Consider the following 12,449-nt stretch of genomic DNA (forward strand, 5'->3'; position numbering starts at 1 on the left):
GTGTTGAACAAACTCAGAAAGAGCCTGGGGGCTTTGCTAGAAATAAATGATAGCGATTTATTCAAGGGCCCTGCCATTTACAAACTGGGAGCAGAGCTAGGCTGAACTCCAGAAATGTTCCAAAGAAGAAAGAAAAGTTAAAAGTTCTTATAGTAAAAAGTACATTTTTGAGTTATCATTTCTGCATTCTCAACCCTAGATTGGTCCAAGATGGTTATCAGTCAGCTGTCAGGCGGACCGGATGATGGGGACCAGGAGGTCTGGTCACATTCTGGTGGTCTGGGTGATGGATGTCAGGTCGACATATACGATGTACGTGTGAGTTCTTCAGGGGAGAGTTAGGAGGTTACCTGGGAGTCCAGATGCAGGACTGGAAAGTTCAAAAATTAAAGTGCCTAGGCTAGTCAGAAAAAGAATTGAGTCTTTCCTCATGCTTCAACCTTCATAATGTGAATAATTTTAGCAGTTTGGTTAAAATGACTCATATTTTCTACCTTTCCTCTTTTCTGATGTGTTTGCTTTCTATTGGGCACTAAGGGCAAAGAGAGATGAAGAATATACATACCTTCAGGAAGCTTGACACTGAGAACATTATCCAGCTATTTGGTGGGATTAGGAAGTATTTCCTTTGAGTTTTTGCATGGTATTTCATAATGACCATTTAATAATACGCTTGCACTAGCTTATTCCATGCTAATAAGCATAGCAGGCCCTCTCTCATATAATATAGTCTAGTAAGAGTTTTACCATCTTAAAATTTATGCAGCAGGTAAACGATAAGGTAGATGTTGCCTAAAGGATGTACCCTCCCTGGTTTTAATGCCTGTTATTTTGGGGGAATAAGCTATGGTGTGCATTAGGAAAAATACCCAATTTGGGAAGCAGAAGACCCGCTGTTGGAGTCTAGCTCTTAGATTCTGGGCAAAGTAAGTTATTATATAACTTTTTAGAGCTTCGGCCCTCATAGCTTTATGTGAGAATTAAGAACTTTGAAATAGTAAAACATCTTACTAACACTATTGCTAGCATTGTAAATGTATATCAAAGTTTCTTGTAAATAGTAAAACATTGTTATTATTGTTTTGGACAATGAATAATCCATGTTTTACAAGCGGCTTAAAAACCTACATTAGGGACTTCTAAGAGCATAAGCGGGAAGAAGGGAAGGTGAATGGCATCCGGAAGGTTGGAGTATTTGCCCACCTTTCGAAATTCATTGTGTGAACAATTGAGTTCCTGTTGTATATAAGATATGGTGTTGATTACTTGGCAGTATTCATGGATGGTACAGTCTTCTACTTCTAGTACACTATGTAAAATAAGGTGGATAAGCTGTATTTATGGATGACTAGACAGAAGGTAAAATAGAGAAAACACAGCAAAAGAGTCACATATAGTGGGAAGTGGGTAAGTGTAAAAGAGTTTAGGAAACTTTGGAAGAAATAATGGCTTGAGAGGGATATTGAAGTAAAATATGTGAGAAAAGTATATATAATTCAAAGAGGTAGAATAACAATATAAACAGATACAAGAGACTGGATGGTTTGTGATAATAACTAGTACCTCAGTTTGGTGTGAATCTTGATAGAGGTGGTTGGATATGTAGGACATGGCTTTTGGAAGATTCTGGATATTTTCTTAATTTGGTCTTGCCTAGTGTGTTGGTAAGCATTTCAAGTCCCCGTTTTCATTAATTTCCTCTGAGAAGCCTTCTCCCTGCACTCAAGCAGAGCTCACTGTATCTTTTTATTTGCTGTCTCCAGTGCAGAGCAGTATAGTAGTATGGTTAAGTGGAGATTCTGGAGCCAGGTTCCCTGGGTTGAAATTCTGGCTCTGTTATTTACTAGTTCGTGTGGCCTTGGTGAAGTCATTTAACTTCTGTGTCTCGGTTTCTTCATCTGTAAAATGGTAGTGATGATGTATAATTTATGTGGCTGTTGTGAGTATTAGTGATTTAATTTACATTAAAGGCATGGAAAAGTATCAGGCACATAGTAAGTACTATCTGTGGTGATGGCGTTAACCTCTGGTGAAGACTATCGGTTGACCTCTGATCGAATTTATCTACATGGCGCTTGTCCGTAGTGGACTCTGCCCTTTTGGAGGGAAGGTTGTGTTCTGTTTTTACCTGGAATTCCCATGGCTTTGTACTGTCTGCCTTCTTCATGATAGTGTGAAGACGATAATTCTAGAGATATGTCTGGATATATTGCTTCTGTGAGTCTGCTTAAATCTAATCAGAGAGCAACTGGATTTCAGGAAGTGCTGCTTTATACCCTTATACCAGTGGACTGGCTGGTTGTACTTGTTCTGACATAAATATAGCTCACTTCCATAGCTGACATTGTAAAAGTATATTCTATTAACACTTGTAAAGTAACAGGTAGACTCTAGTTCTAAAGTCTGCATATAAGGAGAGTTATAATTAAACATTTATTGTTTTGTATTTCTTTAATGAAAAGAAGTTTTAGGATTTCATTAGCATCATATGGTCATGAGTGCTATAGTTTAACCCTTTGATATAAAAAACATTGCAGAGTAAAGCCCAGTGTAATTTCTCCCAAGTTATAAGGTGAATACTTATGAAGACATCCTACACTTACCTTGCAGGTTAGGCCAATAGAAAGGATGTGGTGTGAGTGGTACTTATAGCATCTTTACTATCTACAACGTTGCTTGCTAGTAAATGTTATTCCTTTGCCTTCACCATAGAATGTGGCCATGGCAGCTCTGCCTGGGATATTTTTCTTGGTTGTCCTCAGTTTCTAATAATTGGGTAGAAATAGGGAGAAAGAAACAGTACTCTTGCCTAAACTATGTTTCCTGGTTGTAATGTTTTATTCACTTGATCTTTCTTTTTGCATTTAAGATAAAATGTTGATTCTATCATTACACAATTTGGTACCTTAAAATTCAACTGTAAGCTTTAAAAACTTAGGTTTCAAACTTTGGAATATAATCACATGTGAATCTATTTTATTTAAAAGGTTTCAGAACCAGTACATGGGTTTTGCGCATCTGATCAGTGCTTAGAAACTTTAGATTTAGGGAATAGTTGTTTCATGTGGTTTTTAAGTCAATAGAAGGTATTGGGTTTTCCAAGTCAGAATTGTACACAGTAAGAGATGGAACCAAGGTTAAACATATGAGCTGGATTCCTCTTTTGCAGCCTGGTAAATAATGCGGCCAGAAAATATCATAAGTTCTTTACCTTGATAATATTTTTGACCTCATCAGTACTTTTGTTTTTTGAAAATGAGAAAAGTAAAAAGAAAATCAAGAAACAAGACACTTGAAGTTGAAAATAAGTTGTATTTTGAACTTTTCTCTTTATTTCTGGAATTATCACCTGAAATAGTTAAAAACCATATTACCTTGTGTAATCCTTTCTCTTTATGCTTCTGAAAGGACTGTGAAGGGATAATTCTTGCATTCTTGATTCTATCCAGGGTTGAAACAGATACCTAACTCTTACATAGAAATACTGACTAATCAGATTGTCTCTGTTACAGCATGATTGCAGTGCACCAAGAAAGAATTTGAAATGCCTATCAACAAATTGTTTTCTTGAGCACTTTTCAAGGATATCTAAGGTCTAACAGCTACTACCGTCATTCCTGAAATTTTACCTTTTCCTTTCTTTTCTGAGATGTTCAACATAGAAATAACTAACACGTTTTAAGTGCTTAACTGTGTGTCAGACACTGTTCTAAGTGTTTCGTTTATATTAACTCACTTATTTGCTTCTCACAATAAACGTGAGAGATGGGTTCTGTACCATTTAACAGATGAGGACGCTGAAGTACGGAGAGGTTGTGGACCTTGCCCATAAACATGCGACTGACTGGTAGAAGCAGGACACTAATTGGTATAATCTGCCACTAGAGCTCAAACTCTCAGTCACTTAGCTATATTGACAAGGGTAGCTTACAAAGTGAGGTAGTGTGTTCTCGTGGGGGATAAGAATTATTCCGGTGCATTCACCGTGATCTCTGTGAAAGGACAAAGCAGCTTACCTTTCTTAGTCAAGGAGCCAAGCCATGGGAAGCCAAGGACAGTTTTGGAAGAAATGGTCAGTCATTGGGGGTTATCACAAGTTCACTAGGAAAAAGCTTCCAGGTAACATTGAATTTTGAGGGGAAACTCAGAGGAGCTTGTGGTGAGGAGGGGAGAGAAGGAGGGTGTCTGTTACAGGGTACCTAAGTGTCCGGATCTACTCATATAACCCCCTCCTTCCTTCTCAGTTCCGCCATGTAGGAATTGCATCTGTAACTCAAATCCATTTTAGCATAAGCCTTTATATTTTACATGGGAAAATAAAGGAATGTTAAGTAAAATGCTTTTTCCCAAGTCTTGGTGAGGGTACCCACAAACAGCTTGGCTTAAAATTATCCTACAAGCGTGCTTCCTGTCTTTATCTTCTCATAACATCTGATACAGGTGTTACTATTTCTCTACCCTCAGCCAGAGCTGTGCACTGTCCCATAAACGCACACTTTTGCAGAGTGCCCTTCTGTCTGGAAGGCCGGCTGACTTTGCCACCTTAAGGAGCTAGGCTTGAATGATAACTAAAGCCATTTATTGAGTTGCCTAGTGTGTACCAGGCACATCTTCATTTAATCTGTGTTACAGACCTGTGCAGTAAATATTAATTCTCTGTTGTATGGGTAAGAAAAATGTGTCTCAGGAAGGATGAGTGATTGTTCAAGGCTTCACAACTAATTCGTGGAGTCTAGTTCTTGATGAGGCCTTTTCCTCATTGACTGATCATTCACTACGGAGGCTCTCTTCATCTTTCTTCCTGAAAGTCCAAAGCAGAGTTATTTTTAATCTGGTTGACTTCCAATCTCTTAAATTGAAAGTAGCTCTCAAGTAGGATGTGAGCTCGTCCCCAAATTTTACCCCTCTTGGGGGAAGGGGTGTCACTATACATCCTCTTTCCAGAGCATGACTTATTTTTTCAAACAATATTTAAAAAATTCAGTCTTGTGTGTGTGTTTATATTTGTTGCTGTTTTTTGAAAACCTCTCTGAGGCTCAGGGCCATGGTCTTCAGAATTGTCCGTGGTGTCAGTGTGTTGGTGAGTTCTTGGATCACAGTGGTGCCGAAAGTGACCTTCATACTTGGAGACCTGTTCATGTGTGAGTGCTTACTTTCTTAGATACTGGGCTTGGAGTTTCATGAGTGGTGGGTTATCATAAAAGTCATGGGGCCATGTCTAGGCATGGAGCCATCATTGTTCCCTTAAAGAAAAAAATATTCTGACACTTGCTAACAGGGTAAGGAAGACTTTATTCAGGGCTGTTGGTATAAATGCCAAGAGTGGCACAATAGGGGAGCAAGATCAGGCTTAACTCTGGATGCAACAAGAACAAATGGGGATTTACATAGGCAAGGAACAGGTTGGGGGGTGTTGTGAGTGGAAAATTACCAAGAGGAAACATCAAGGGTAGGAGGATTCTTGGTGAAGACAGGCCAAGAACTTCTTCATCAAAGTTGGGGGCTGAGGAATTTGATCAGATATCCAGGCTGGGGCTTCTCTCTAAATCGACTCGATAACGTTCTTGCTAAAACAGGGCTGTGCAGGTCCAGTGAGGAAGGAGAGCCAAAGTAGAGGCCTAGTCAAGAAGAGGACTCACAGGAGCCTGACTATAAAGATCGGTCAAAGAGAGAGCCTTTGTCATGTCCTATTGCTTTAATTAAATGTGAGGGTTCAGGTATTGGACTTGAACCCAAGGGAGATAACATTCAATGAAATGTGGAGTGAATTCCCCAAAAATGTTTCCTACTGATGCAGACTTTTGTGGAAGGGTTGGCATAGATGATTGGAGTATTTCTGAGAGGTGGGACCTTTAAAGCTTCTGTGATACCGCACTGTAAGCTTGATTTATTTTTAATTTTGTTTAACAGACTTAAATAGTGCTTAAGTATCAGGCTCTGTTCTAAATCTTTTGTAAATATTAACTTAATCCTTAAAACAATTCTATGAGGTGGTTATGCCATTGCCCCTCACTTTCTACAGATGAGTAAACAGAGGCCCATAGAAGTTAAATAATTTGCCCAAGGTCATGCGAGTGGTGGGACTTGGGGTTCGACCCAGGCAGCCGGGCTCCAGAGTCTGCTCTCTTAGTCAGTCCATTAGGTTGCATCCCAGGCTTTTGTCTCCCAGGACTTTCCTTCTTATTATCCTGGACTCATCTTTATTCTCTCCAGGAATAAAGAAAGATTCATCTTTTGGATCTAGCCCTACTCTGCCTTTTAGTAGGGCTTTAATCTTGTTCAAATTGAAGTTAGGATTGTAAGAGTATGTTTGGTTGGAGGTCTCTGATAAATCACGATTATTTGTAAACAACCTTTCAGGCGGCCTTTCGCCTTAGAAGAAGATCAAAACCAGTGATTTATTGGTAAAAATATATTCTCTACCTGCTTCACAGTCTGTGTAGAATAACGTCAATGACCCTTTCGAATCAAAGGTCAACTGACTTTTTTCCCACCAGCAAACTTGGTAGCATTCCATTTTTTCAAAAAATAAAATAAATTCTTCATTTATAGGGAAGGAATGGTAATTCTTTGGTAAAGGCTTTGGGAAGTTGGCTTCCAGATAACACATGACTGGCACCAAACCTATCTTAAAGGCAGATCCCCTTTGAGCAGAGCAGATCCAGTTCTTAAAATATTTCTTTAGTGGTCTCTTTGAATTCTGCTTATATGTATCAAGCTGGTATTTTAAAAGGCTCTGGTTAATATAGTATTAACATCAAAGTTATATAATATTACATGCGGAAACTTGAGTATTCCATGGTACCTTCAACTTAAGACTTTTAAACTTTAATTACAGATCTGTCTATGGCAGTGCAGAAGTTTTCCCAGTCACTGCAAGATTTCCAATTTGAATGTATTGGTGATGCTGAAACAGATGATGAAATCAGTATTGGTAAGTACTACTGTTCTTCAATATCCGAAGTAATAATTTTAAAAATCCCACTTAAGATACTGATTTCCTTGAAATCAAACAGATTCGCACTCAAATATTAAACATGTAAACTGTTTTGACTGTGATATAGATAAAGGGTGATTTTTGGTTACTGTGGAAGAGGGTATTACAAATCGTTTTAAAATTGAGCTCTGTGGTTTCTCACATAAGGAAATTACTTAATTATTCTATAATTTAGCTTAGCGCATTGAGAAGATGTGGATAACAATGTCTTTGCCTCAAAGTTGATCATTCATTCAAACTAGTACCTATCAGATTTTTATTATTAAATATACAAGGTACTGGTATAAATAATTTTTTTTAACTTAATACCAATTTCTCTTTTAACATGAGTATTTGTTTATATCGGGAAAAAAATTCAGTCATGACATATTAAACCAGTATCGTTGTGGGACGCAGAACATCGCCGGGGTCAGGAGACTTGAGCCCTCACCTGGCTTTGCCACAGTAATGTAGCAGTTGGACCCTGAGAAAGGCATGCCCTTTCCTCAACCACGTGGTTTCATTTCCCATTAAGTGAATAGGTTGGGTTATGTGATCTCTGAAGTTTTATCTGTGTCTGAGTTTACTGTTTGAAGATCAGATTCATGCAGCATTCTTTCGCCCGCATTTTCACAACCCCGACTTGCCAGTTTGTAGGCCTGGTGTCCATCTTTGTAGGCTAGACTGGAGACATGTCATATAATCAGAAGGCTGTATAAAATGTGTGTATGTTTTAGAGAATAATACTAAGTGTACTCACCTTCCAGGTGTAAAAATAGAACATTACAGGTATCCGGAATAGTGACTCCCAAGCTTTTGTGTGTATGTGAAACACCGGGAGGCCTCATTCCAGGTGATTCTGACTGAGGAGGGCTCAGGTGGAGCGCGTAGGTCTGCGTTTCCAACAGGCTTGAGAGTGATGTCGACACTGCTGGTCCATGGGCCACACCTCAAGCAGCAGAGATCTATGATCCCTGAACATACCTCTCCACAGCCACATCCCTTTCTTTCCTCAGCCATTTCTTTTGTAGTTTTCTCAATTATATGCATTTTTAAATAATGTATTTGTACTACTTTTGTAAACCTAAGTGGCAAGTCCAAACCTGCCTGTGTAAGGAAAGGGCAGTGTTATCTCCACAAAAGAAAGGCTCTCAGGAGAAGATAAGCTGAATGAGCTTCTGATTCATTGTGTGACTTATGCTTGCTTACAATCATGAGAGTTCCTCTTGGAGAAATTACTGGGCAAAGTGCAGAGTCCTTGGATAGTCGGTTTCTGCATGTGAGGTGTGCATTATGCATCCATCATTATGGTCAAGTTGGCAGTGTTGCAGGGAGCTGTGCCAGGTGCTGGCTTTATTAGCTGAGTGTTTACTCTGAGGGGGGTGTGGCGGGGGCAGGTCTCTTGGGATCGGAAATGGCTTCTTCCGTTCTCAGCTCTCTAATGAAAGGTGGCTGAGCCATGCTTGTCACTTGGTTGAGGGGTAGTTAGGGAGCTTCTAGCAAGGAGGGAGAGGACTGCCACAGGGGCCTGAAGCAGCACGACTTCTTCCTCTTCACTGGATGAAAGGGCAAGGATGTCGATGACATACACCGTGACGTTTGGAACAATAGTTGTCATTTTGTGTGCTACTTCTTGACATTTGTCATAAATGCCTAGCTCCCAATACAGGCTCTGTAACGCACACTTAGCCAGATGAAGGCTTATATTACTAAAATATTAATATATAAGCATTATTATTTAGGAGAAAAAAAAATATCCACATACATAACTGCAGTTATTTTGACTTAGTAATGAAATCTGTAAATTCCAAGAAGGCAGAGGTCAGATCTATTTTTTTTTTTTATACCATTTTAGTTCTAGTGCCTGACCTAGGGCCTGACTCATGGTAGACCCTTTGTTAAATTGTTGACTAAATGACAGTTCTCCTTATAAAATTTAGTTTTTTAAATGTGTATACTTTTCTAATAGAAAAAAATATATATTTATTTCTTTATAAAGAAGATTAAAACAAATACTTCTGGTTTTTTTAATAGATATAACCTTTAATAATTTCATGACTTTAGAATATTTCATATTTATATACATGAATTTATGAAATCTCTGTAGTGTATTCAGGTTGCTTCTAGTTGGTCTTTCACTTGTTATTAACAGTATGGTAATCACATTTCCTTAACTTCTATTGTGCTTCTTAAAATACCTTCATAAAGTCACACATAGCAGCTGCAGAGGTAGGGTTTTAAATCACGGTGTTATGTGGGCTAGGCAGATGTTAGGTGACTCTCCCAGGTTGCATCAACGTTGGTCTCTTTGTCTCTTTCCACTTCAGCTAAATTGATGTTTTTGTTGTGGCTCTTGCAGATAAAGGTTGCAAGGTGTGAATTGATCAGTAGGTAAAAAAGGCTTATTAGATGCAATGAATACTAAATTAAATATTAATGCTTAGAGGGCTTTGAGGAGTTAGAGCAAGGTAAATACTATAAAGGGTGAGGTGTAGTACTATTTGCTATTTTTATGTCAGGAGTCTTATTTTATTTAGCTCCTATTACAGGGTATCTGGCTTAAACACTAATTCTTTGTTAGGAAAACCTAACTTAGAGTAAAAATATTTGTAAGCATTAGTTATTTCTGAAACAACGAATGTAAAAATATAGATGTTTCCATCTATATTTGTACCATCTCTCCATCTAACTGTGTTATCCTTTTCCTGAGCCTCCAAATGAAGTCTAAATAGTTAAAAGTAACAGGTAGGTAATGAAGAAATAGTAGACTTTCAATAATCATTCCGAACATGTAGAGCTTCTGTGGGGCCACGGCAAGCTGTTGTACCAAGGCGAGGCATCCACGAGTGTATCCCTGCGAGTAATGGGTAAGGCTGGCGTGGGGGGGCTGCAAGAACCATCGTCCTCACCCACCTTTGTCACATTCGGTCCTACGTGGGAAGGTACGTGGTGTCAGATGTATGTATGTATGTATGTATGTATGTATTTAATTTGTTTTAGTGTCAGTTATCTTTAAAAGAGCTTGTCGAAGCCCCACTTTCAGCTTCTCCTTTATTCCTCTGAGTCAGTAAAAGGAATGAAGCAGGGACGGCTGTGACTGTTAGCTTTGCGTAATAGCCACAACTGTCTCCGCCAGGGCAGTCCTGAGACTTAACCAAGGATGTAACCACTAAAAATGATGACTTACCAGAAAAGCTCATCTTTTAAAAGTGAGCCATGTCAGTGCAAAGTAACTTGTAACATCAAGACGGTGGCAGACTTTTTGTGAGTTACGATGGTGGGCGTGGCTGCGAGGGCAGCAGGAAGATGAGTAAGACGTCTGCTTTCAATGTGCTTACAGTGGGGTAGCGGGGAAAACAGATCTTGAACAAAATAAGGGAAAGAGGGTGCTGTTTCTGCATCAATAGAATTACCTAATTAGTGGAAGCTGTTCCAGGAATTTTTAGACTCCTAGGCCTGTGTCTGGCCTGTAAATTGGCTCCACTCTGCAGCTGTCCCCTTCTGCTCCCACCTTTTGGCCTTGTGCCTGCTGGCTGTTTTTTTCTTGTTGTGGTATCAGTGACACATTGCTGGCTTGGAAGGAAGCAAAATGGGAATGGTGGTCTGGGACGCAGTGGGGAATTCCTGTGGCTCAGAGAGCACATTAGTTGTTTCCAGAATTCAAGTCCCAGGCAGGGCAGCAGCCCACACTCTGCTTCCAGCATCCTCCTTTCCATTCAAGAGCAGCAAGAGGTCATTGCTCCTCCCTGTTCTAAGGATGAATGAGCTGCAGGTGAGCTTTTGATGGCTCCCTTTTATCTGCCCACTGCAGTGCTGGCCTAGTGAGAAAGCAGCTTATGAGGCTGTCCCACTTCACTTTGCACAGCTGCTCTAACTGCCCACTCTTTATACTGCTTCAATTTTTTGAACTGAGTAAAGACATTGAATTAGCAATAAGTTAGGGGCTGAGCAGCCGGACACCTGGTGCTTGGAAATTTGTGGTGTAGAGGAGGGGAGGGATTATACACTAGTATAAGATTCACTCCTCCTCAAATAAGTATATGGGAAGACTAGGTACAAAATGTATCATTATTTAACTATAATTGCAGAGTAATATGTATGTAAATGCAAAAAAGACAATACTCATTGTCTCAGTCCTGGCACATGTACATGCATGGAAATTATGTGAACCAAAGTGAGTCAGTGCCTAGTCTTAAAACCTTACTAGTAAGAAATAAAAGGCTGTCTCCACAAAAAATAAAATACTATTCCTTTGAAAACTGTTCATCCTGGTTCATTAAAACAAGTATAAGCTCAAAGAGTGAATAGGCTCTTTGATTCTGTGGACCTGTGAATCTGCTAAGTTAATTTAGCTCATGAGAGTAAAAGATAATAAAAGCTGTAAATCTTCTTGTATTACTTCAGAATTTATGTCCACACCAAAGTTGGGGTATGCAAGTTACTGTTTTGTTTTTGTATTTAGTGCACATAATTTGAAATCACTTTTAACTAAAGTCTTAAAAGAAGTCTAGGTCTTAAAAAAATTAGATATTGTTAGTCACGCTGAACTAGTGCCAATAAAAATATTAGTCATTGATAAGAGGCAGTGCTTGTACATTCTACGTAATTTTGGGAACCATTGGAAAGTCCAGTTGCAGTTCTGCATAAACAACTTGTGTGGTGGCCTGTGTTAACTCTCATGAAAGTCTTGAGCAACGTGAACCTTGCACTGAAGGGATTAAACATTTACCAAGAAGGAGAGTCAGTTTGCTAGTAAATATTTTAGGTGGGGACTTCATTCCTTCAGACACACCTAAACAGAAAATTCCTGTGGCAGAGACAGACAACATACAACCACTTGTCAGCTAAGGTTATGGTTCCCAACACTGAGTGGAGAAATGAGGCCATCAATTAGGTAATTCAGATCAAAATATATTTTGTAATAACTGCCCAGGTATTTTTGATATAACTCATGTATTCAGATATTTACTCTGAATGCAGATAAGCAGACATAGAAATACTGATGATTTGGTGCTTAATAGTTCTTAAAATGAAGAGCATGTTACATCCTAAAAAAGAAACAACACAACTTTTATATGGAAATCTATGTAAAATATTGTATGTTTGATAAATAATAAGTGGTACCCAATCCAAGTTTTGACTAATGTGTTGTTTGGAATGTACCCTCCATTTTGGATTCTTTTCTCTTCTCTTTAGGAGAATATGTTGAAAGGCGAGACCACAGGAGAGAAATTTAAAGTAGTCACATTCCAAATCATAGGGGCTTCATTGTTTGTTCCTGAGTGAGCAGCTCTGCCCAGGTGCAGATGTTCATTGTTGGATCGCCTCTCTGAAGCTGGGTGTGCGTGCAGTAGTGTGACACAATGGTCAAGTGACTTAGCTGTGAGTCTGAAATGATCTTGGTTCATTGACAGAAGCCTGAGAGTGATCACTGGTGCCTGCTCAGAGGGTGTGAAGTAGAGGCCTTTTTTAA

General features: G+C 39.1%; 1 protein-coding gene across 2 annotated transcripts in view; it reads left to right on the forward strand.

Annotated features, from left to right (window-relative positions):
* Window positions 1-12,449, forward strand: part of ARHGAP42 (Rho GTPase activating protein 42) — a 246,678-nt gene that overhangs the window by 61,465 nt on the left and 172,764 nt on the right. For both annotated transcript variants that reach the window (XM_054592485.1, XM_054592486.1), the window contains exon 2: window positions 6,839-6,934. In XM_054592485.1, the coding sequence (XP_054448460.1) occupies window positions 6,839-6,934 (96 nt within the window). The remainder of the gene's footprint in view (window positions 1-6,838; window positions 6,935-12,449) is intronic.

The sequence above is a fragment of the Pteronotus mesoamericanus genome, unplaced genomic scaffold (assembly GCF_021234165.1).
Source record: "Pteronotus mesoamericanus isolate MK-2021 breed Mesoamerican mustached bat unplaced genomic scaffold, CSHL_Meso_final scaffold_36, whole genome shotgun sequence".
NCBI lineage: Eukaryota > Metazoa > Chordata > Mammalia > Chiroptera > Mormoopidae > Pteronotus > Pteronotus mesoamericanus.